General features: G+C 39.1%; 1 protein-coding gene across 6 annotated transcripts in view; it reads right to left on the reverse strand.

The window, feature by feature from the left end:
• Positions 1 to 26995, reverse strand: part of SVEP1 (sushi, von Willebrand factor type A, EGF and pentraxin domain containing 1) — a 401736-nt gene that overhangs the window by 243407 nt on the left and 131334 nt on the right. For all 6 annotated transcript variants that reach the window (XM_056519354.1, XM_056519345.1, XM_056519336.1 and 3 more), the window contains 4 exons: positions 23209 to 23367; positions 2530 to 2709; positions 1256 to 1435; positions 803 to 1000 (listed from right to left, as the gene is read on the reverse strand). In XM_056519354.1, coding sequence (XP_056375329.1) covers positions 803 to 1000; positions 1256 to 1435; positions 2530 to 2709; positions 23209 to 23367 — 717 coding nt within the window. The remainder of the gene's footprint in view (positions 1 to 802; positions 1001 to 1255; positions 1436 to 2529; positions 2710 to 23208; positions 23368 to 26995) is intronic.

Genomic DNA, 26995 nt, shown 5'->3' on the forward strand with positions numbered 1-26995 from the left:
AAAAAAAATATTTTAATGTTTCATGTCAGCATTACAACGTTTCAGCTCCTCCTGGAGCCTTTTTCAAGCATGATGGTTTTTATCTTGGATGGACTCTGATCAAGTCCTTTGGGACGCTGGCACAGATTCTCTGGTTGGACTGGATAAGTAGTGCTGCTTTATTTCGGGATAATATATATATATATATATATATATATATATATATATATATATATATATTATTTTTTAGTAAATTAGGGGCATAGCTATAGGGGCATGCAGAGGTAGCAGTCGCACCAGGGCCCTGGTGCCTAAGGGGAGCCCAAAACATATCTGTCCTAAAAGAGACCAGTATTATAATTGTCACATGGAGCCTGGTTGCTGATTTTGCTTCGGGGCCCAGAAGCCACAGGTTATGCCACTGTTGTAGCTTGATAGTTGATCAACTGTTAAACAATTGATCGTCTGATGAATGATCATATTGCAGACACAGCCATACACATTTTAGTCCATATTGTTCATTACAGTTGTTTTAATGGACCATAAGATCAAAGATATCATGCAAAGGATAAATGACCTTTCTGGTAGTATTTTGGAAATGTTCTGAGAATATTCTTTTACAAAAATTGTTCATGCAAGAAAGATCTTTCCTATACAACACTAATTTTGTCCACCCATCAGCCAAAAATGTCAAACACTTTTTGTTAGATGATAACAATCTATCATAGGCTAAAACAATTGGTAAATTGTTTTATTATCAATTTAAATCTAATGTGTATAGGTAAGTTAAGCAATGTTGTTATTCTTATTGCTTTGCTGTTACCTCTGCATGTTGCTGTTTGGACATCTTCGCTCCACTTCCCATTGGACATGCATTTTATTTCATTCTTGACACCAGACAAGACAAATCCTTTTCCACATCCCAAATAGCATACTGATCCGTATATGGCTGCCTCTTGTCCACATGTCAGTGGAAGTAATAGAACATTATCAGGTTTGGAAATCGCAGGGCAGTAGATTTCTGCAAGAGACAATAAGTCATTGAATATTACTTAATTGGTTAGATCCATAATAGATATTATCCATATTTTGGCACATTTTCACTCCATGTTTTCAAACCTTTTTAGGCCAAAATTATATTTTCTGCAGGAGGCTCTTACCTTCTTTACCAAAAAAATTGTTTAATAAATTATTAATGGAGACAGGATTATTAGTAGAACAGATTAATGTATAACATGTAAAGCACAAATACCCCTGATGATAAGACACACTATACCTGTACATATTGGCTCCTTTGCATCCCAGTATGAGTTTTCTTGGCAAACAAGTTTAGAAACTCCCTTTACTTTGTATCCATGATTACAGGTCACAGAACATACAGTTCCATAGGACGTGTCACTTGAGGAACAGCTTATTTTGCCATTTTCAATGGGACGAAGTTTTGGACAGGTTCGTACTGAGTAAAAAAAGATATTTACATTTTATTTAGTAATGTTAAAAAAAAGTATTAAAACACACCTGCATAGTTTTGTTATTTTATTTTAATCCTTCAAAATGATAACAAAGGGATTTTAGTTTTCGCCCAAAACAACTAAGTCTCCATGGTGTGCAGCTATTTCTCATTGTCTCCATTTTAGAGGACATGACCATATCTCAGCAGCATTAGTCCCATCTAAACTTTTTTCCCTTACTTATCTGGCCAATCACAGGAGAAAGTCCACTAGCTCTGACAGATTGTGCTGGAGGATGATTTAGAGCACACAATTTCTAAATATAGTAGGTGTTTATAAGGTGCTAAGACATCCTAGCAACCATAGGTTGCACCCCACAATGCACACGGCATGAGGCTGTTCCTCCTTTTTCATACATTCCACAGCAATCCTGATCTGATGAAGGTCACAGGTTGACCAAAACGTTATCAATTCAAGTGGATTGCGAATGACATAAATTTACAATATTGCACATGAGTGCCAAGATATTGTTTGTTATTGAGCTAAAGGAGTGGGATCCTGCTTTTGCACCGTTGAAAAATAAGAGAGTGCCATATCCTACTACTATTGATATGACATAGAACAGTACATGAGGAAACAGAATCTGGCTGTCATTTAGCATTGTTGAGCATCAGCTACAGCCAACTGCCCAGCAGTAAATACTATTTATGAAAATGATTATTCAAAATCTTCACTTTAAGTCATCTTGGCAGGGATAGAGTTTCTCAAGGTGTTTCTACGGAAATGATAAAAACACAAATTTAAGGTGCACAAATGGCTTTAAACAGCCATTAAATCCCTATTCAAGTGATAAAATGATAAATGACTATTCATGTGCTCTTTGTGTCGGCCTAAATACTTTTCCAGACTCTCTTTCTAAGACAGTGGAGGACCTTTAATTGTTAAGGTTTCCTTTGATTCTAGGTCAGCGAGTTAATTAGAATCATGTTTTGTTGCTTTAACCTGATTGTGTAAAGACTGAATGCCTGACATTGAGTATTTTTCTGTGGCTACTGCATCTTCTTAGCAAAATACAAAAGTTTATTCATTGCTATCTTACCTCTGCAGGTGGCTTCAGAGCCAGACCACAGTCCATTTGGTTGACAAAGCCGAATGCTGCTTCCAACTAATTCATACCCTGTCTTGCATCGAATTCCACAGGCTGCATCAAAGTGATTGTTGCAGATGTTCTGGATGAAATAGCCATTCTCTGGAGGCTGCAACTCAGGGCAGCGCACAACTAATGATGTTTAGAATATAAAAACAACTGTTATGGGAGAATGATTTGCATTTCCATTAACCGAGATGAAATCTGCGACAAGTTACAGCAAGTTTCATTTGTAGGAGGAAAATGCTTTCAATTTGTAGCTTTGTGTAGTTTCTATGCGTTTCTGTAATTAATGTTGTCATCTGGAGAGAATAGCATAAGACTGTAAGCGAACCAGACAATACAGTGAAAGATTAAAGGGATAAAGTGGGCAAATGTTGGGCCTCCCTAGGTATTATATTGCCTACAGCATAGATGCAACATGTGCAACAAATGGATAATACAGACACAAATCCTACTGCAGATTTACAGTGTAATACATTCAAGCGTATTGAATTCTGAGACATGGCAAAGGTTATCACACTGTAAACACACTCCATGCTTTATTTTCAACAGCAAGCTATCTACACGGTAATTGTAAGTGGATGCTTTCTTTTCTTTGGTCTATCTGTGAGGCTGAGTGCACACTTGAATTTTAATAGTAGGCTTTAATTTAGTTTGTTTTTAAAAGACTATAATGGATTCTATTTGTTTCTAGAATTTTAATCTTCATTACTTTTTCCAGACGATCTGCCTTGATATATCCCATTGGTGCAAGTGTGACACAATTATAATATACAGTATCCATATTAGGACATCCTCAGGCATCATTCTGAACTCCCCCGACAGACAAGTGCCCTGAAACACGTCTATTTGCCTTTAGCACACTACAAACACACCACTGTTATCCGCAAGTCCACACTGAATTGAGGATTTGGCATCTAATCTTTTGCAACAGCCGCAGCCTTTTGAATCCAGCCCCCTGTATCCAGTCCATCCATCAGCTCATTCATCGCACTACTGATGTCAGAAGCCACCGGATACCACTGACTTTTGACATCTGCAAGCTGCTACCTTCACTACTCATACCATCTTAGCGGCATTAACTGGGTCTGTGGCAGGCAGACCAGCCGTGGAGGCGCACGCCGGCGCTCCAGTTCAGCATATGCAGACATTGGCCCGATGGTGCATCTGTGGATACCAGCTTACTGGGACAATATACCTCGACTGGTAACTAAACATCCATTCATCTGTATGGACTTGGATACTTATAACCATTATCTATTGTATTGCGGACTGTGGTACAATTATTCGGAACCAACAAATGCCGGATTATTGAATACTATTGACTTTAACAGTGGAATTTTATGATTTGAATTTAAGTGCGTTATATAATTACCTTTCCACAAGGGCCCTGTGGAAATAGGTTTATTAACACATTGGTTTTGTATAGTTTTATCAATATATGCATTTTAATAAATTTTGCAATTCTTCATTATAAAATTTAAGCACAATCCCCTTTTTTTTTACTATTCTTCTACTATTATCATGTATCAGATTGTCTGGTATTAGCCTTGAGGTGATGATTCATATTTTTTTAATTCTGAACTCCGTCCTCCCTCAGGCAATATTCTGTCCTCCCTCCTCCCTCAAGCAAAACTCCCTCCTCCCTCAGGCAATATTCTGTCTTCCCTCCTCCCTCAGGCAAAACCCCATCGTCCCTCAGGCAAAACTCCACTCTCCCTCAGGCAAAACTCCTTCCTCCCTCCTCCCTCAGGCATAACACCGTCCTCCCAAACCCCATCCTCTCTCATCAAAACTCCCTCCTCCCTCAGGGGAAACTCCCTCCTCCTTCCTCCCTCAGACAAAACTCTGTCCTGCCTCAGGCTGAGAGGTCTACAGAGTGTGAGAGAGGCCACACACGGGAGCATGAATGCATAGTGCAGTGTTGCTCAACCAGGGTGTCTCCAGCTGTTGCAAAACTACAACTACCAGGTGTGAGGCTATACTGAGTTTTGTCTGAGGGAGGAGGGAGTTTGGTCTGCGGGAGGAAGGAGTTTGGGCTGAGGGAGGATGATTCCTGAGGATGCCCTAATATGGACACCGTAATAATAAAGTAAACCCATCCAAATGGCTAGACTAGTGTAGGTCTAGGGTAGAAAAATGACAAACTAACTTGAAAAAAATATATCTATATTAAAGGAAAATACTGTACTTTGTGTTTTTTAAAGGGGTACTCCGGTGGAAACTATTTTTATTTTTTTAAATCAACTGTTGCCAGAAAGTTAAACATATTTGTAAATTTAAAGAGAAGAAAAAAATGTGCAAGTGCAGCTCACAATTATTGTATAGAACTAACCGAGGTCAAAACAGGGCATGCAACTATACCTCAGTTGCAAGAAAAATTGAAAATAAAAACAGAAAATTTGCCTGGACCTTCCAACATAGTGTAAATAGTTATATGTATATATATATATATATATATATATATATATATATATATATATATATATATATACACACACACACACACATATATATATATATATATATATATATATATATATATATTATAGATACTATATAATAATATATAAAATAGATTACTGGGTTGTGCTTCAATAATAATTTGATTGTTTTATTAAAATATCATAATATAAAATGCAATAAGTTACTCCTCACAGGGCCCATAGAACACATAAAATGTATAATGTAGGCAATCTTACAATATAAATATAAATAGATCAATCACTGGTATATATAGCTTAGTATATGCATACAGTTCCTATATTCTATGTAGCTGAATTCCACAATAGGGTGCTGTTAAAGATAAAGATTATGTGTCCTTTTGGACAAAGCCGTTTGTATCAAATTGTATACTATGCATGTAATAGTTGTAGCAGCTCGGACAGCTCACGCTGGAGGCAGGTAAAGTTGTTCCCGTGCCTGGGTGGATTATGGCACAAAATAGCTCCAGGCGGCAGTTCTAGATGGTACTGATGGTGTAGCCTAGCGAAGTCCTGATGGCAGGCGGCGGTCGTCACGGGCTGGAGGGGCTGGCACGCGTTGATGGTTTCAGAAGACCGGGAGACCGTTGGCGCTGGCAGGCGCTTAGGATGTTATTTTCCTCACCACTGGACTTAGATGCTGGCAAGATATGACCAGAGATCGCAAGCTGAGTGCATGGAGCTTGCCTCGTGTTAACTGCGTGTGACATCAGCAGAACTGGAGCTGGAGTTGTATTAGCAGGACCGGACACATACAGGACTGGATCGACTTCTGCACGAAAGTCCACAAAATGTAATCGGCTTCCTCCGTAGGTAGTGAGCACAGTTTATATGTAGCGTTAATACCAGTGATGGTGCAAACAAGACTAGACGTGTTTCAGGGTTTTCTAGTGCGACCCTTTCCTCAGTAGTCATGGTGGTTGTCATATGCGATTGCCTATTTATAGGAGCACGAATCCCGCAAATTAACAAGCTTCAAAGTAATAGTAAAAACATTACATGGATTAATCGGATTGGTTACCTAGAGAGCAATAGACATAAAGGAGGATATAGGTGTGTGTGTGTGTGTGTGTGTGTGTGTGAATACCGTCCAAAAAATGAAAAGTAAAAAGATGCGTTTTCACTGAAAGAAGTTGCTTTTGGGTAATAGTGAATAATATTACATTTTAATAAATTTGATGACCTATAGAAAAAGGATACCAATAATGGTTTAAAGATTCTATTAATATAGAGTCATATTTTACATGATTAAACATATGAAAACAGTTAAAATAAAATGTGTAACATTAGTGAAACGTGAATGCTGATAGTGGATGAATGGAATATAATTATATACAGTAATCCATACTAAATAGATAAAATAATACTAATGTGGGTATATGTAAAAATATGCCTAATATAAATAATACTGTAAAATAGGGATAGAGTTAGACTGATTAATAGTAAAAGAGAAAAGATAATGGAACATAATAAAATATGAATACGAATAAATAAAGAATAAAAAAAAAAATAATAATAATAAATAATAAAAAGATTTAAAATATAAAGAAATAAAAACTGCAGAAAAAAGAAGTGAGTGTAGAGGATGGAATCAGCCTATGGGGCACCCCCTCTTTTACACAGGGGTGTCCTCATAGGCCAAGTGCATCCTCTACAGAAATCCAAAAAGTTCAAAATTGGAGTTGAGTCCACCTGGTTCTAGTGTTGCAAATTCAAAGATTTTTTTACTTTCAGCCTTAGACATTTTTAACAAAAAGCTACCGCCCCGCCAGTCTTTTTTGACCAGTTGGAGACCAGTAAACTAGAGAGAAGACATATCACTGTTATGGACAATGGAGAAATGGGCTGACAGTGGATGTTTCAAGTTTTTATTTTTAATATTGTTAAGATGTTCTGCTATTCTCATTTTAAGGGCCCTCTTGGTCCGGCCTATGTATTGTTTTTTGCATCCGCATTCAATTATATATATAAAACACCCTTTGAGTTACAAGTTATTAAATCTTCAATCTTCCATTTAAATGAATTAGTTTGTGAACATATCTTGATGACTTTCTTTGGGCCCTTTACTTTTGTACAGTTGGCGCATATCCCACACCTCACAAATCCCTTTGTGTTTAACCAGGAATTATTCTGTTTTTTGAAGGTGGTTTTATGGATGGTACTACAGTAAGGCCCAAATTTGGGGCCCGAGTATATACTTTCGGGGGACATGGCGGTAATAATGCCCCCACCTCACGGTCTTGCTGTAACAGGTGCCAGTGTTTTCGTAGTATTTTCCCCACTTTTTTGTATGAATTGTTGAAAGGAATCACGAACTTACCTCCAAATTCATCTACTTTTTTTTCTTTCTCTCTGTTTTTGAAAGGAATCACCAACTCACTTCTTTTTTCTGCAATTTTTATTTCATTATATTTTTAATCTTTTATTATTTATTATTATTTTATTTAAATTTTTTATTTTGTATTTTTTTTATTCTTTATTTATTCGTATTCATATTTTATTATGTTCAATTATCTTTTCTCTTTTACTATTAATCAGTCTAACTCTATCCCTATTTTACAGTATTATTTATATTAGGCATATTTTTACTTATACCCACATTAGTATTATTTTATCTATTTAGTATGGATTACTGTACATAATTATATTCCATTCATCCACTATCAGCATTCACGTTTCACTAATGTTACACATTTTATTTTATTTTAACTGTTTTCATATGTTTAATCATGTAAAATATGACTCTATATTAATAGAATCTTTAAACCATTATTGGTATCCTTTTTCTATAGGTCATCAAATTTATTAAAATTTAATATTATTCACTATCACCCAAAAGCAACTTCTTTCAGTGAAAATGCATCTTTTTACTTTTCATTTTTTGGACGGTATTCACACACACACCTACATGCTCTTTTATGTCTATTGCTCTCTAGGTAACCTATCCGATTAATTCATTTAATGTTTTTACTATTAGTTTGAAGCTTGTTAATTTGCGGGATTCGTGCTCCTATAAATAGACAATCGCATATGACAACCACCATGACTACTGAGGAAAGGGTCGCACTAGAGAACCCTGAAAAGCGTCTAGTCTTGTTTGCACCATCACTGGTATTAACGCTACATATGAACTGTGCTCACTACCTACGGAGGAAGCCGATTACATTTTGTGGACTTTCGTGCAGAAGTCGATCCAGTCCTGTATGTGTCCGGTCCTGCTAATACAACTCCAGCTCCAGTTCTGCTGACGTCACACGCCGGTAACACGAGGCAAGCTCCATGCACTCAGCTTGCGGTCTCTGATCATATCTTGCCAGCACCTAAGTCCAGTGGTGAGGAAAATAACATCCTAAGCGCCTGCCAGCGCCAACGGTCTCCCGGTCTTCTGAAACCATCAGCGCTTGCCAGCGCCTCCAGCCCGTGATGACCACCACTGACTGCCATCAGGACTTTGCTAGGCTACACCATAAGTACCATCTAGGACCGCCACCTGGAGCTTTTTTGTGCCACAATCCACCCAACAACAAAGAATCCCCAGGGATTCCAGGGCAATTTATATGTTACTACAACCTTTAGGGGTCACCCCCCAAGGGGTCAGCCCTAAACTAGAAACCCTCCCTAAAACTCGATTTTATTAAATCATTTAAAACATATGAGCTCTTGTATATTGGTTTAAAAACACAGCTAATTGTTGTCTTTGTGATAAGCGTGCATCCAAAAAAAAACCTTATGGTATTGCTCATGTGCTCAAACAGCACTAGTATGAGGATGCCATTAGTCTATCAAATGAACACTAATTGCTGCTTATTAAAATATAGATAGCCTTGGGCAGCGGAAGGCTATCTATATTTTAATAAGCAGCTATTAGTGTCCATTTGATAGACTAATGGCATCCTCATACTAGTGCTGTTTGAGCACATGAGCAATACCATAACTTTTTTTTTTTTTGGATGCACGCTTATCACAAAGACAACAATTAGCTGTGTTTTTAAACCAATATACCAGAGCTCATAATCCACCCAGGCACGGGAACAACTTTACCTGCCTCCAGCGTGAGCTGTCCGAGCTGCTACAACTATTACATACAGGACCGGTAACATAGTATACAATTTGATAAAAACTGCTTTGTCCAAAAGGACGCCTAATCTTTATCTTTTACAGCACCCTATTGTGGAATTCAGCTACATAGAATATAGGAACTGTATGCATACACTAAGCTATATATACAAGTGATTGATCTATTTATATTTATATTGTAAGATTGCCTACATTATACATTTTATGTGTTCTTCTCACATGGGCCCTGTGAGGAGTAACGTATTGCATTTTATATTATGATATTTTAATAAAACAATCAAATTATTATTATAGCACCACCCAGTAATCTATTTTACATATTATTATATAGTATCTATAATATACATTATATATATATATATATATATATATATATATATATATATATATATATGTAACTATTTACACTAACCTGGAAGGTCCAGGCAAATTTTCTGTTTTTATTTTATATTTGTAAATTACTTCTATTTAAAAATCTTAATCCTTGAAGTATTTATCATCTGCTGTATGCTCCAGAGGAAGTTCTTTTCTGTCCAGAGCAGGAGCAAATCCCCATAGGAAATCTCTCCTGCTCTGGACCATTCCTAACATGGACAGAGGTGTCAGCAGAGAGCACTGGGGTCAGGCAGAAAAGAACCATGCAACTTTCTCTGTTGTGTACAGCAGATGATAAGTACTGTAAGGATTAAGATTTTTAAACAGAAGTAATTTACAAATCTGCATAACCTTCTGGCACCAGTTAATTTAACCCCTTAAGGACCAAGGGCATACAGGTACGTCCTTGGTCCTGCTCTCCTGATATAACGCGGGGTTACACAGTAACCCCGTGTCATATCACGGCGGGCTCGGCGTCATAGTGAAGCCGGGCCCTGCCTCTAATAGCGCGCAGCGCCGATCGCGGCGCCGCGCGCTATTAACCCTTTAGCCGCGTGCTCAGAGCTGAGCCGCGCGGCTAAAAGCGAAACCGAAAGTGGCCGGCTAGCTCAGTCGGGCTGTACAGGATAGACGCGGCTAATCGCGGCATCCCGAACAGCTGACAGGACAGCGGGAGGGCCCCTACCTGCCTCCTCGCTGTCCAATCGCCGAATGACTGCTCAGTGCCTGAGATCCAGGCATGAGCAATCATGCGGCAGAATCGTTAATCACTGGTTTCTTATGAGAAACCAGTGATCAATGATGAAGATCAGTGTGTGCAGTGTTATAGGTCCCTATGGGACCTATAACACTACAAAAAAAAGTGAAAAAAAAGTGAATAAAGATCATTTAACTCCACCCCTATTCAAATTTTTAATCACCCCCCTTTTCCAATAAAAAAAAAACACAGTGTAGATAAAAATAAAAATAAACATATATGGTATCACCGCGTGCGGAAATATCTGAATTATAAAAATATATCATTAATTAAACCGCTCGGTCAATGGCGTGCGCGCAAAAAAATTCCAAAGTCCAAAATAGTGCATTTTTGGTCACTTTTTATATCATTTAAAAATGAATAAAAAGCGATTAATAAGTCCTATCAATGCAAAAATGGTACCGTTAAAAACTTCAGATCACGGTGCAAAAAATTAGCCCTCATACCGCCCCATACACGGAAAAATAAAAAAAGTTATAGGGGTCAGAAGATGACAATTTTAAACGTATTAATTTTCCTGCATGTAGTTATGATTTTTTCCAGAAGTCCGACAAAATCAAACCTATATAAGTAGGGTATCATTTTAATTGTATGGACCTACAGAATAAAGATTAGGTGTCATTTTTACCGAAAAATGTACTACGTAGAAATGAAAGCCCCCAAAAGTTACAAAACTGCGTTTTTTTTTTTCAATTTTGTCGCACATTGATTTTTTTTCCGTTTCACCGTAGATTTTTGGGCAAAATGACTGACGTCATTACAAAGTAGAATTGGTGGCGCAAAAAATAAGCCATCATATGGATTTTTAGGTGCAAAATTGAAAGAGTTATGATTTTTTAAAGGCAAGGAGCAAAAAACGAAAATACAAAAACGGAAAAAACCCGGTCCTTAAGGGGTTAAAATAAAATGTTTCAACCTCAGTACCCTTTTAACCCCTTAAGGTCTCAGTTTTTTTTTCCGTTTTTGCACTTTCGTTTTTTCCTCCTCACCTTCTAAAAATCATAACGCTTTCAGTTTTCCACCTACAGACCCAAATGAGGGCTTGTTTTATGCGCCACCAATTTTGCTTTGTAATGACATCAGTCATTTTACCACAAAATCTATGGTGAAACCCCCAAAAAATATTTGTGGGACAAAATTGAAAAAAAAAACTCAATTTTGTAATTTTTAGCAGTTTTCGTTTCTGCACAGTGCATACCATATATTTATTCTGTAGGTCCATATGGTTACAAGCATACCTAATGTATATAGGTTTTATTTTATTATATATAACAGAGAAAGTCCAGTTCACCCTCTAACCTTGAAGTAGTCTGTGCGCACGGAAATCACGGTGTGGTGGAAACAGGATACAAATACAAATAAAATCTCAAACTTTATTGTCTTCTTTAAAATTTGCAGTTAACAAGCATGTACAATGAGGAAGGGCTCAAGCTTGACGCGTTTCGTGGTGTCCCACTTTGTCTAAAGCATACTGCCAGCATTATGCACAATGTTAAAATAGAGTACATCTAACAAACTGATGGAAATCAGCTGAGAGCACACAACTAAAACAACGAATAACACTGGTACATCACTATTCACGAAACAAAGGGTAAATATTAGCCCCTAAGATAACAAATGTTGCTGAAAAAAGAAAAAAACTGAAGATATAAACAAATCAAAAATAGATATAATTTACACATTAATCACAGAATATACATAATGTCTCATGATGTACATATAATAATATCAGAGTTATTTATTAGCTGGAACACAAAACGTATAGAGACACCAAAACGCAAATATATCAGTGAGAACAACAGCCTAAAAACCAGTCTCTTGACATATGCAAAGGATGCGTTCAGTGGGTCCAACATCTTAAATCAATATGTGAGGATTAACCCCTTCCCGCAGAATGTAATATATAAATGCCGGGTTGTGCAGTGTGTTCGCATTTATAAATGACATTCAGTTAACCCGGCGATGCGCAGCATCGCACGGGTTAACCAGCAGAAGTCCCGCTGTTTCCAGCAGGGGACAACTTCTGCTTCACCCCCAGGACCATCCATTGACGGTCCTGGTCAGCGATCACTGTGATTGGTCCCTGTGGACCAATCACAGTGACCTGGGGAGAAAGTTCAGATGCCCCGCACTGCCCGCCCCTGGAAGTCGGGCAGAACGGGGGACGATGGCTGCGGGGGCTCACGGCATAGGTGGGGGAACACGCGGGGACCGGCGGCCTTACCCGAACCAGCGGCGGGGCCGAGGAGCAGCGCGGGACCGGCCACATGGACGAGCAGTGGCGGGACCGGCAGGTAAGTATATGGTCCTCAGAGGCAGCAGTGAAGATCTTCACTGCTGCTTCTAAGAGTCTGAAAACTACAACTCCCAGCATGCCTAGACAGCCTTTGGCTGTCTGGGCATGCTGGGAGTTGTAGTTTTGCAACATCTGGAGGGCCCCAGTTTGGAGACCATTGTATAATGGTCTCCAATCTGTGCTCTTCCAGCTGTTGCAAAACTACAACTCCCAGCATGCACTGACTGTCCAAGCATGCTGGCAGTTTTAGTTCAGCAACATCTGGCCCTTCAGACAGCTGAAGGGCATGCTGGGAGTTGTAGTTTTGCAACAACTGGAGACACACTGGTTGGGAAACATTGTCTGTTTCTAACTCAGTTTTTACTAACCTGTGTGCCTCCAGCTGTTGCAAAACTATAACTCCCAGCATGCACTAACAGACCATGCATGCTGGGAGTTGTGGTTTTGCAACAGCTGGTCCACCCCCCCCCCCCCCTGTGAATGTACAGGGTACATTCACATGGGCGAGGCTTTTACAATGGGTTTCTCGCTGCAAGTTTGAGATGCAGCAAATTTTGCGCTGGGAAACTCGCTGTAATCCCCCGCCCATGTGACTGTACCCTAAAAACACTACACTACACTAACACAAAATAAAATAAAAAGTTAAAAACACTATATATACACATACCCCTACACAGCCCCCCTCCCCCAATAAGAATGTCCGGTATACCACTGTTTCCAAAGCAGAGCCTCCAGCTGTTGAAAAACAACAACTCCCAGTATTGCCGGACAGCCGTTGACTGTCCACGCATGCTGGGAGTTTTGCAACAGCTGGAGGCACGCTGTTTGGAAATCACTGGCGTAGAATACCCCTATGTCCACCCCTATGCAAATCACTAATTTAGGCCTCAAACGCACATGGCGCTCTCACTTTGGAGCCCTGTCGTATTTCAAGGCAACAGTTTAGGGACACATATGGGGTATCACCGTACTCGGGAGAAATTGCGTTACAAGGTTTGGGGGGCTTTTTCTTCTTTAACCCTTCATGAAAAGGAAATGTTGGGGTCTACACCAGAATGTTAGTGTAAAATTTTTTTATTTTTTACACTAACATGCTGATGTTGCCCTATACTTTACATTTTCACAAGAGGTAAAAGGGAAAAAAGCCCCCCAAAATTTGTAACGCAATTTCTCCCGACTACAGAGATACCCCTTAGGGCGCAAAGTGGGAGCAAAGTGCTCTGGGGGCGCACAACAAGGCCCAGAAGGGAGAGTGCACCATGTACATTTGAGGTGATTTGCACAGGGGTGGCTGATTGTTACAGTGGTTTTGACAAACGCAAAAAAAAAAAAAAAAACAACACATGTGACCACATTTTGGAAATGACACCCCTCACGGAATGTTATGAGGGGTGCAGTGAGAATTTACCCCCCACAGGTGTCTGACGGATCTTTGGAACAGTGGTCCGTGAAAATGAAAACTTGTACAGCCCACTGTTCCAAAGATCTGTCAGACACCAGTGGGGGGCAAATGCTCACTGTACCCCTTGTTACGTTCCTCAAGGGGTCTAGTTTCCAAAATAGTATGCCATGTGTTTTTTTTTGCTGTTCTGGCACCTTAGGGGATTCCTAAATGCGACATGCTACCCGAGCAAAATTTGCTCTCAAAAAGCCAAATATGACTTCTGAGCATTGTAGTTCACCCATAGTGCACTTCAGGTCAACTTATGGGGTACCTCCATACTCAGAAAAGATGGGGTTACAAATTTTGGGGGGTATTTTCTGCTATTAACCCTTGCAAAAATGTGAAATTTGGGGGGAAACACACATTTTAGTGGAATTTTTTTTTTAAACATATGCATAAGTCATGAAACACCTGTGGGGTATTAAGGCTCACTTTATTACTTATTACGTTCCTCAAGGGGTCTAGTTTCCAAAATGGTATGCCATGTGTTTTTTTTTCTGTTCTGGCACCATAGGGGCTTCCTAAATGCGGCATGCCCCCCAAGCAAAATTTGCTCTCAAAAAGCCAAATATGACTCCTTCTCTTCTGAGCATTGTAGTTCGCCTGTAGTGTACTTCAGGTCAACTTATGGGGTACCTCCATACTCAGAAGAGAAGGGGTTACAAATATTGTGGGGGGGGGGGTATTTCCTGCTATTAACCCTTGGAAAAATGTGAAATTTGGGGGGAAACACACATTTTAGTGAAAAAATAAAAAAAAACATATGCAAAAGTCGTGAAACACCTGTGGGGTATTAAGGCTCACTTTATTCCTTGTTACTTTCCTCAAGGGGTCTAGTTTCCAAAATGGTATGCCATGTGAGGGTTTTTTGCTGTTCTGGCACCATAGGGGCTTCCTAAATGCAACATGCCCCCCAAAAACCATTTCAGAAAAACGTACTCTCCAAAATCCCCTTGTCGCTCTTTCCCTTCTGAGTCCTCTACTGCGCCCGCCGAACACCTTAGATAGACATATGAGGTATGTGCTTACTCGAGAGAAATTGGGCTACAAATATAAGTATACATTTTCTCCTTTTACCCCTTGTAAAAATTCAAAAATTGGGTCTACAAGAACATGCAAGTGTAAAAAATGAAAATTGTGAATTTTCTCCTTCACTTTGCTTCTATTCCTGTGAAACACCTAAAGGGTTAAAATGATGACAGAATGTCATTTTGAATACTTTGGGGGGTGCAGTTTTTATAATGGGGTCTTTTGTGGGGTATTTCTAATATGAAGACCCTTCAAATCCACTTCAAACCTGAACTGGTCCCTGAAAAATAGTGAGTTTGAAAATTTTGTGAAAAATTGGAAAATTGCTGCTGAACTTTGAAGCCCTCTGCTATCTTCCAAAAGTAAAAACATGTCAATTTTATGATGCCAACATAAAGTAGACATATTGCATATGTGAATAAAAAAATTTTTTTATTTGTAATATACATTTTCCTTACAAGCAGAGAGCTTCAAAGTTAGAAAAATGCAAAATTTTCTAATTTTTCATCAAATTTTAGGATTTTTCACAAGGAAAGGATGCAAGTTACCACAAAAATTTACCACCAAGTTAAAGTAGAATATGTCACGAAAAACAATCTCGGAATCAGATTGATAACTAAAAGCATTCCAGAGTTATTAATGTTTAAAGTGACAGTGGTCAGATGTGCAAAAAACGTTCTGGTCCTTAAGGCCAAAATGGGCTTGGTCCTGAAGGGGTTCAATCATGAGGTAAGTTAAGACCATCTGACTGTCTACTCCCCAAAATAAAAATCCAGAAGCTCTCTCTTCTAGGCAAAAAAAAAAACTTTTGCCCTGTATTTCCAAACTTGTAGTGTCACCTCTATGGCATTCTCTGAAATGTCGCATCAGAGCCGACACTCCCACAGCACTGTTGGAAATGTCAGAAATGTGCCTTCTGATGCGAGACTTCATCTTTCTGCAGGTAGTACAGGCTTCCAAATATATGACTCCCCTTGTATTACAATTAATGAAATTCTTGTGGGCATATGTTTTCAATGTAGTGTAGGAGGTAAATTCAGAGGTTCTAGTCATAAATGTGCAAGTAATGCATCGTGTTCTGGTACATTTAGGCTAGGTTCAGACTACGGAATCTCCAGGCAGAAAATTTCCGGCCGGAGATTCTGAGTGCGGCCAGCGCCGACTGATTCAGTCGGCGCTAGGACCACGCGACACTGCAGTCTCCAATAGACTTTAATGTGTTCCGCGAGTATTTCCACCTGAATAATGAGCAACGCCATTCTTCAGGCGGAAATTTCCAAGCGTATTTTCCGTTCACAATTTCTGCTTCCCAAAATGCGAAGTGTGAATTTGTGAACAGAAACCCATTCACTACACTATACATTTTAGCAAGCGGAATTTTTGCCTGCAATTTCAAAGAGGAATTGCAGGCGGAAATTCCGCAGTCTGAACCTAGCCTTATAATTACCCTTACAGGTAAGCCAATGAGGTGCTGTAGGCTGTAATGAATTAAATTCACTGGGAGATAGAAGATTGCCAAAAGAGGGAGCTTTCTTGGATACACAGTTTATACCTTCATTGACTATTTGTTTTAGGCTGGGTTCACACTGCAGAATTTCTGGGCAGAATTTCTGCCAGAGATCGAGCCGGCGGCGCTAGGACCGAGCAGACTGCATTGCCGTCCCCATAGACTGCAATGCATTTCTGGGTGGATTTTTTGGGAGATCTGCTCAGAAATGCATTGACATCTGTGGGGACGGCAATCCAGTCCGTGCGGTCCTAGTGCCGCCGGCTTGATCTCCGGCAGAAATTCTGCCCAGAAATTCCACAGTGTGAACCTCGCCTTAGAATACTGTCTTGCTCTAATATAAGAATGTAATGTTGCAGAATTTGTTTAATTTGCGTGAATTGTCTAAGGTAAGATGTAATAAAAAAGAGTTTTATTCTCGTTCTGTTTGAGCCTATCTGGTGTTTTTTTTTTTTTTTTTTTTTTTTTGCAAGAGATTAGATCAGGGACAGACCTCTAATCTTGACATATTCAATGTTCTGTGTACAATAACCCCGTTGGAGAAGGCAATCAGTACATTTTTTAGCTTCATTATTAAATGTGTCTACATCAGAACATTTCCTTCTTAGTCTATGAAATTCTCCATAGGGGATATTATTAGTGACATGTTTAGGATGACATGATTTTTTTCAACAGAATTATGTTGCCAGCTATAGGTTTTCTGCCGGGTTTAACCACTACAAATCCATCTTGGCTTGTGAGGATCACGTCAAGAAATGGAATATAATTAGGTCCATAACATGACATGAAACTCAAATTCATAGCATTATGATTTAGGTGCTCAATGAAAGCATCATATCCATCCCTTCCTCCTTTCCAAATCACTACCAAATCATCAGTGTAACGCCGTACCCAGTGCAAATCTTCAATAAATGGATTGGATAGTAGTAAATATATGTTTTTCTTCAAAAACAGACATAAAAATATTTGCAAATGAGGGGGAATATTTCTCCCCCATAGAGGCCCCCCTTGTTCGTAAATAGAATTGTCCGTCAAACACAAAAAAATTGTTGGTAAGTAGAAATTCCAAAAATTATTTCAGTGAAGGAGAAAATGTACTGTAGTGATCCAAAAAGTATTGTAGTGCAGACAAGCCCTCTCCCATAGGAATGGAAGAGTAAAGGGCAGTGACATAAAACGTACCCCACTTAAACTCGTCAGTCCAGGATACAGTGTCGAGAATACCTAAAAGACGTTTAGGACGGGGGGGAAAAAAACCTTGTGCACCTTAGGTAACGCATGGAAAATAGGGGTGACTGGGTGCTCCACATATAAATACTCAGCAGTTCTCTGATCTAAGTCTCCCATAGCCTGACCTTCATTTAACAAGCATTTCATTTTATTTTGAATGGCATTGATGTGATCAGAGGTGAGTTTTCTATATGTGGTCACATCATTAAGTAACTTCTCAGTAATAGTTTTTTATATAAACCTGCATTAAGTAAATCATTCAACCACCTTTGTCTGCGCTGTGCACCACAAGATCGTGGTTACTGCGCAGACAAAGCAGAACTTTCAACTTCTGTTAAATTGTTCACACCTTGTGCATTACATTGTGAAGTTTCTCTATGCAAATTAACCAAATCCTGCTGCACTAATTCCTGGAACCTATCCAATGCCTCATACCAGGAGGCAATTGGATAGAATCCAGGTTTATGTGGGGAAAAGTGAGCAGGAGTTACATCAGAACAAGGTAAGGATTCTACTTCTATTGCATGCAATGAAAAACATTAATTTGATAATTTATATTATTAACACGATTATCATTGTACATTTGCATTTCAGTTGTGTATTGTTGGTCTTTAGAATTACAAAGAAAAAAATGTCTCTTTAAAGGGGTAACGCCTGGAAAATATTTTATTTTTAAATCAACTGGTACCAGAAAGTTAAACAGATCTGTAAATTACATCTATTTGAAAATCTTAACTCTTCCAGTACTTATCAGCTGGTGTATGCTCCAGAGGAAGTTCTTTTCATTTTGAATTTCCTTTCTGTCTGATCACAGTGCTCTCTGCTGACACCTCTGTCCACCCCCAGCTTCGGGTTGCAGACAAAACATAGTTGTGGCTCTTGGGTTCCCTTCAGGGTTGCTGGGAACATCTTTTTTGTGGCCAGTAGGTCCTGGTGACTCCGATACTTCTTGTGACATTGTACATGAAATAAAGTCCACCCTTCAAAGGTATCATTGAGGGGAGCACGAGAACACCAGGCACACATATAACAGAGAAAGCTCAGCTCACCTTGTAACCTTGAAGTAGTCTTCGCACACGGAAACCATGGAGCAGTGGAAGCAGGATATGAACAAGGAAAAATATGAATAAAATCTAAAACCTTATTGTCTTCTTTAAAAGTTGCAGTTAACGCGTTTCGCTTTTGAAACAAAGGGTTAATATAAACCTCTAAGGTAACAAATGTTGCAGAAATTTTTTTTGTTACCTTAGGGGTTAATATTAGGGGTGCACATCTAGTGGACACCTATAGAAGCAATATTCATATACAATTCCTTTATTATCATATAAATATAATGCAAAACACATAGACCCAAGGGCAGTTAAAAACAATTAAAAAGGCTCATACAGAGCACAGCACAACATGGGAAAGGAGCCATGAACTCCCTCTCTCCACTATCCCGTCCTCCAATATAATTAAAAAATGGTGGCTGCTAGTCCTAGATGACCCAATGTGTCCTAATGTTCGTTAATAAATGCACTGTAGTATGGACACAGCATCTGAATATAACAAATGAATAAATTCATCAATGTAGTAGTCACCATAGTACATCTAAGACATGAAGCAAGTTGTAAACAATATGGCAAACCACAGACTGAGGAACAGCCAGGTGCATGGATGGATAGGACGGGATACCACAGGCCCCATGTGTTCCGTTACTGGTGGTGACTTCCTAAGGGATATTGTCTGTACTCTGGTATCTCATCTTATCCATCCATGCACCTGGCTGTTCCTCCATTTGTGGTTTGCCATATTGTTTAAAACTTGCTTTATGTCTTAGATGCACTGTGGTGATTACTACATTGATTAATTTATTCATTTGTTATATTCAGATGCTTTGTCCATACTACAGTGCATTTATTAACTAACATCAGGACACATTGGGTCATCTAGGACTAGCAGCCCCATTTATTAATTATATTGAAGGACGGGATAGTGGCCCCTCTCCAATGTTGTGCTTTGCTCTGTATGAGCCTTTTTAATTGTTTTTTTAACTTCCCTTGTGTCTATGTGTTTTGCATTATATTTATATGATAAGAAAGGAATTGTACAATAATATTGTTTCCATAGGTGTGCACTTTGTACAGTGATAGCTCTTTTTGTGTCACATATGTGGTTCTTTTTCTGTTAGTAGCACCATTATTTATACATTCATATAGGTGGAACCCCCCTTGTTGCAAAGTGTGACAGACTTTGATCTAATGCACACAGAATTAAAGAAAAAACTGAGTGCAGCAGAGGAATCACTGACCGCTATAAAACAAACCAAATACCATCGAAATGAGATGGACAATCATAAAAATGAAGTGTACCTGTGGCATTGACATAACTCATCTCAAACCGGAGGACCTAAATCTATTCTAAAAACAAACGGTACACCAACTTACCATGGAAATAAAAAAAAGAAACAAGAGAAGCTCTAACAAGAAACGCACTCCTAGACGTGTCAGTTTCTCTGATACAAATAAATCACATGTCGTGGATACAACTTTTTCCAATTTGATTACATCTTCTGCATCAAGTATGGAGTCTGTTAATTCCATTCTGGCAAAAAACAAGAAAAACTGGAAACAGGAAAACTGCATTATACTACTCGGAATTGCAACTAAACAGTGAGTATTCTGTCTTAAATCTATCCAGTTACATTATTTCAGATTCAGAACGTTGACTTTTGTCTAAAGGCCTAAGTTTTGCCCCATTTTGTGATTTCAATTTATACAATACTATTCTGGACATTAATAGACTGGCTAGATCACTCAAATTAAAGAGAAATGTTTTTCTTTGTGACTCTAAAGACCAACAAAACACAACTAAAATGCAAATGTACAATGATAATCTTGTTAACAATATAAACGATCAAATTCATGTTTTTTTATTGCATGCATTAGAAGTAGAATCCTTACCTTGTTCTGATGTAACTCCTGCTAACTTTTCCAAACGTAATCCTGGATTCTATCCAATTGCCTCAGATGTGAGGCATTGGATAGGTTTCAGGAATTAGTGGAGCAGGATTTGGTTAATTTGCATAGAGAAACTTCTCAACGTAAAACGCAAAGTGTGAACAACAATTTAACAGAAGCTGAAAGTTCTGCTTTGTCTGCGCTGCGCAGTAACCACGATTTTGTGGTGCACAGCGCAGACAAAGGTGGATCAGTGGTTTTATTTAATGCAGGTTTATATAAAAAAAAATGAATGAGGAGTTACTTAATGATGTGACCACATATAGGGAACTCACCTCTGATCACACCAATGCCATTCAAAATAAAATGAAATGCTTGTTAAATGAAGGTCAGGCTATGGGGGTCTTAGATCAGAGAACTGCTGAGTATTTATATGTGGACCACCCAGTCACTCCTATTTTCCATACGTTGCCTAAGGTGCACAAGGGGTCCCCCCCCCCCCGTCCTATTGTGGCGGTTATAGATTCGCATGGTGAAGAATTAGGTGAGTGGGTGGATGGATATCTGCAACCCCTAACTAAAATCACCCCGTCATTTATCAGGGACACTAAACATCTTTTAGGTATTCTCGACACTGTATCCTGGACTGACGAGTTTAAGTGGGGTACGTGTTATGTCACTGCCCGAGGGTTTGTCTGCACTACGATACTTTTATTGATCACTACAGTACATATTCTCCTTCACTGAAAGATGTTTTGTTTATGGCTGTGGAATTTTTACTTACCAACTATTTTTTTGTGTTTGACGGACAATTCTATTTGCAAACGAGTGGGGCCTCCATGGGGGAGAACTATTCACCCTTGTTTGCAAATATTTTTAAGTCCGTTTTTGAAGAAAAACATATATTTACTTTATCCAATCCATTTATTGAAGATTTGCACTGAGTACGGCGTTACACTGATGATTTGGTAGTGATTTGGAAAGGAGGAAGGGATGAGCACCTAAATCATAATGCTATGAATTTGAGTTTCACGTCATGTTATGGACCTAATAAAATTCCATCTCTTGACATGATTCTCACCAGCCAAGATGGATTTGTAGTGGTTAAACCCTACAGAAAACATATAGTTGGCAACACAATTCTGTTGAAAAAATCATGTCATCCTACACATGTCACTAATAATATCCCCTATGGAGAATTTCATAGACTAAGAAGGAAATGTTCTGATGTAGACACATTTAATAATGAAGCTAAAAAACTTACTGATCACCTTTTCCAACAGGGTTATTATAAACAGAACATTGAATATGCCAAGATTAGAGCTCTGTCCCTGAATCGACCGGATCTAATCTCTTGCAAAAAAAAACAAAAACAAAAAAAACACCAGATAAGCGCAAACAGAACGAGAATACATTTTCATAGAAACAGAGAGAGCTTCTAGATTTTTATTTTGGGGAGTAGACAGCCAGATGGACTTAATTTACCTCATGATTTAATCCTCACCTATTGATGTAAAACTTTGGACCCACTGAACACACCCTTTGCATATGTCAAGAGACTGGTTTTTAGGTCGTTGTTCACACTGATATATTTGCATGTTGGTCTCTCTATACGTTTTGTGTTCCAGCTAATAAATAACTCTGATATTATTATATGTACATCATGATACGTTATGTATATTCTGAGATTTTGTGTAAATTACATCTATTTTTCATTTGTTTATATCTCCATTTTTTTTCTGCAACATTTGTTACCTTAGGGGTTAATATTAACCCTTTGCTTCATGAGTAGTGATGCACCCATGTTATTCATTGTTCTAATTGTGTGCTTTCAGCTGATTTCCATCAGTTTGTTAGATGTACTCTATTTTAACATTGTGCATAACGCTGGCAGTATGCTTTAGAAAAAGTAGGACACCACGAAACGCGTCAAGCTTGAGCCCTTCCTCATTGTACATGTTTGTTAACTGCAACTTTTAAAGAAGACAATAAAGTTTCAGATTTTATTTAATCTGTCAAGCGCTGGATTTTTCCTTGTTTATTTTATTATACTACCTATAAAAAAAAAAATTATAACTACATGCACCAAAATTAGTATGTTTAAAATTGTAATCTTCCTACCCCTGTAACTTTTTTATTTTTCCACATACGGGACTATATGAGGGCTCATTTTTGCGTCTTGGTCAATTTTGTACTTTGGAATTTTTAAAATTATACACCATTGATCGCCGCGTCTAAGGGGTTAATGCAGGGCATCACCTCAATCGGTGATGCCCGGCATTAGACAAGGGTCCTGGCGGAATTAGACAAGGGTCCTCGCGGCCACGGGAACCAATCGGCTATGACACAGGGTCAGCCCGTGAGCCCGTGTAATAGCAGGGGAGCGGGCGCAGGGCATACAGGGACGCCCTCCGTCTTTAACAGGTTAAACCTATCCTAATATTGTATGTTTAGGGCATCAAGTCCACACAAATAGAATGGTTACCCTTACCTTTGCAGATTTGACCTTCTTCTTCATATCCCTCTTTACATACACAGTCGTCTACGGATGTGCTGCCTGGTGGAGATGTGTGGTTTGGATCAGGACAGGAGATACAAGTGCTGACTCCTCCAGGTTTACCATCAGGTTTGTACGTTCCAGACGGACAGGCTGTTTTAAGAAATATGGGAAAAATTTGAGAAAAAAAATACTATAACAGGCTATTCAGGTTATTCATAATTCAAAAAAAGGCCATAATGTGCACACAAGGGGAAGGTTAATATTTGGAAATTGGTAAATTTTTATATTTTGTAATCCCCCTTTCTTTTATAACCTGCTGCTCACAGTTATGCTTGGTTTAATAGCAATCTTCTAGTCTGTCCAGGAAGTACTTGCTTAGTCTCCACTGCTCATGCAAGCAAGAGGGATTGTGGGAAAGTGTGAGCGCAGCCGCAGTTCAGAGAGGAAACCAGGAATTGATCAGATCCATGTTGGGGAAGAACAGTACAGGAATGTAAGTTTATTCACCAAAAAACAGAATGTTTATGCTCCTTTGCAAAATATGTATGTTGTACACATCTGATTTTTTTTTTTTTACCAACTTTGCTGAAACAACCCCTTTAATATTTCACTTAAGTTAGCTTTGGAGAGATTAGTATATAAATTGGATGGCACTTCCATTGAAGGTGGTGCACATGGTGGATCAAGTCAAGAAACAGTGTAAATAAAGTCCCAGCACTCACCAATTATATTCAGGAAAAAGAAGCTTTATTGCATATCCTTCAAATCAAACAGGACACTTTTCACCGAAACTTATCCTGTTTGTCACCAGTTCTCATTTTAGCATGTCCTACAGACGATCTTCATCAAATATGCCAGAGTGATTAACACCTCTCCATATCAACCATGCAAGGCCTGGTTTCCTTTACTGATGCACTGTTGCTTAAAGTGTATCTGTTGTCAACAAAAATGTTTAATATAATGTAGATAATACCATTATATGCACATTTGTAATATACACTGGTAAAAATTTTTTTATATTTTTGGGTGAAAAAATGCTGTCCCTGCAGCTATTGCCTGTGTGTCTCCGGTAGGAGTCCAAATACAGGAAGTGAGGGCTGGACAAGCAGGGGTCTGTGCAGGGTTCCTGGCTTGTCAATTATCCTGTTGTGTGAGTCTGGAGCGTGTCATAGAGCCTCATGGCACAGAGCTCTGATTGTCCTCAGTGTACAAAGCCCTGCTTGTCCACCCATACTTCCTGTATTTGGACTCCTTCCAGAGACACACAGATAATAGGTGTAGGGACAAAAATATACACATTTTTTAATCAATGTATATTACAAATATACATATAGTGGTATTATCTACATTATATAAAAGGTTTTCGTTGACGACAGGTACACTTTAAGAATGATCTATTCCATCCAGACCTCAGAAAGCTCTACCTTACAGCCTGGAATGTGACAGATCAAGTCTGATTCTGTAATCAATACTACTTTATGAAGCCCAGAAAGAGTCAATAAATTGGAATTATATTATCATCTGGAAATAAAATCTCAGCATCTAATTTCAATATTTTAGTATTTTAGCAATAAAAAAAATGGTTTTCAAAAGGGTTAGAAAACCAATACCCAGAAGGTTTATACTACAGTGATGAACTGCATGACAGAGGCAAAATAGGGGCAAAAGGAATTCTCAAACTATCCCCTTATCTTCAGGTTTTGAAAAGCATTGAAAAATCAGAATCCTCATAATTAAGAATCTGAGGTCTGTTTGGAATATGCCTGTCACGATCACACCCTATTAGTCCAGATGAGACACTGTAGAGAGTATGTAAGTGCAAGGGTAATGCCATCAGACATCTGGGTACCTGCTTTTATTCCCAGCAAGCCACTAAATAACCCTTTTTGTAAATTTGTTCTGAATTGATATATTAAACATTTCATCTGAAAAAAGATTTCACAATGCTATGAACAAAAATACAGAAACAAATGACATATAGGTTACAAAAAGATAATAAAGGGTGCAACAAGACAATTCAGGAAACTAAACTGGATAAACACAGGAGTCCTTACATATGATTATTGGTGCATAAAAGTTTGGAACAAAGAAATCCCTTCAGCATCTATATTGTATAGCTAAATTCATAGGGTTAAACCTCCTCCCCTCCTCCTGGGTTGATCAGGTAGGTGCTGGACCATATGTCCTCCAGAGTTTAGGCCTATGTGACTTAGGTCCCTTTCACACTGCCATTGCTCCCAGTCAAGAACAGATGTCAAAGTCTTTTTTTTTTTTCTGACTTCAACTGCCGTTTTCATGATGAGGAGCAACTGTAAAAAACGGGTCCCGGCAGCTCCAATTTACTGTTATGGGGGCCACCGGGTGCCGTTTTAAATAGCGGTAGAAAAAGACAGCACATGCAGTAATTTTTCTATTGCTATTCTGCCCGGCTCTCCCGGCGGCCGTCATACTGCTGTGCACTAACGCCAGTGTGAAAGAAGCCTTACCTCCGAATCACCTAAAATCTCTCCAATGGTCCAGGTCTGGAAATTATATTTCATCCTTAGTTTTATGGCCTGGTTTTTATGAGCGGGCCAGAGATATGTTGTGTCCGGCCTTGGCTCAAAAGGTTACTGTACAGTTCAGAATACAACTGTACATTACACATCTATATATATAAAAGTCAACGTGTGTGTGTGTGTATGCATGTTCCCCAAAAACTTCCAAACGGCTAAAGATATTAAAATGAAACTTGGCACACATGTTACTTATATGTCAGCAACAAACATAGGATAGGTGATTTAACCCTTACTCACCCCCATTTGCCAGGAGCAGGGTTTATGTTTAAAGTCCCATACAAGTCTATGGAAAATATATGTTACTGCATAACTTCCAAACGGCTGGAGATATTTCTATAATACTCGGTTACATGTTACTTATATGTCCATTTAAAATATAGGATAGTTAATTTAACCCTTAACTACCCACATTTGTGAGGGTCAGGGTTTTTGTTTAAAGTCTCATGCAAATCAATGGGAAATGTATGTTCTCACATAACTTCTGTACGTCTGGAGATATTTCAATACCTGGTACACATATTACAGGTCGGGATATGAGGACGGGATGGGAGGTCGAGATAGGAGGTCGAGATAGGAGGTCAAGATAGGAGGACGGGATGGTCGGGATAGGAGGACGGGATATGAGGACGGGATATGAGGACGGGATGTGAGGACGAGATGTGAGGACGGGATAGGAGGTGGAGATAGGAGGTGGAGATATGAGGTCGGGATATGAGGCTAGGAGGCTGGGATGGGAGGTTGAGATAGGAGGTCGGGATAGGAGGTCAGGATAGGAGGCTGGGATAGGAGGTCGAGATAGGAGGAAGGGATAGGAGGTTGAGATAGGAGGTCGGGATAGGAGGTCGGCATAGGAGGTGGAGATAGGAGGACAGGATAGGGTGTTGAGATAGGAGGACGGGATAGGAGGTCGAGATAGGAGGACGGGATAGGAGGATGGGATAGGAGGTTGAGATAGGAGGACGGGATAGAAAGACGGGATAGGAGGTTGAGATAGGAGGACGGGATAGGAGGTCGGGATAGGAGGTCGGGATAGGAGGACGGGATAGGAGGACAGGATAGGAGGTCGGGGTATGATGACGGGATATGAGGACAGGATATGGGGTTGGGATATGACAACAATATATGGGGATGGGATTTGAAGTCAAAAGCTTCCTCCTTTGTTGACTTTCCTCCACAACAAGGATGAGGAAGGAAAAACCGGGCAACGCCGGGTACTCAGC

The sequence above is a fragment of the Hyla sarda genome, chromosome 1 (assembly GCF_029499605.1).
Source record: "Hyla sarda isolate aHylSar1 chromosome 1, aHylSar1.hap1, whole genome shotgun sequence".
NCBI classification, from domain to species: Eukaryota; Metazoa; Chordata; class Amphibia; order Anura; family Hylidae; genus Hyla; species Hyla sarda.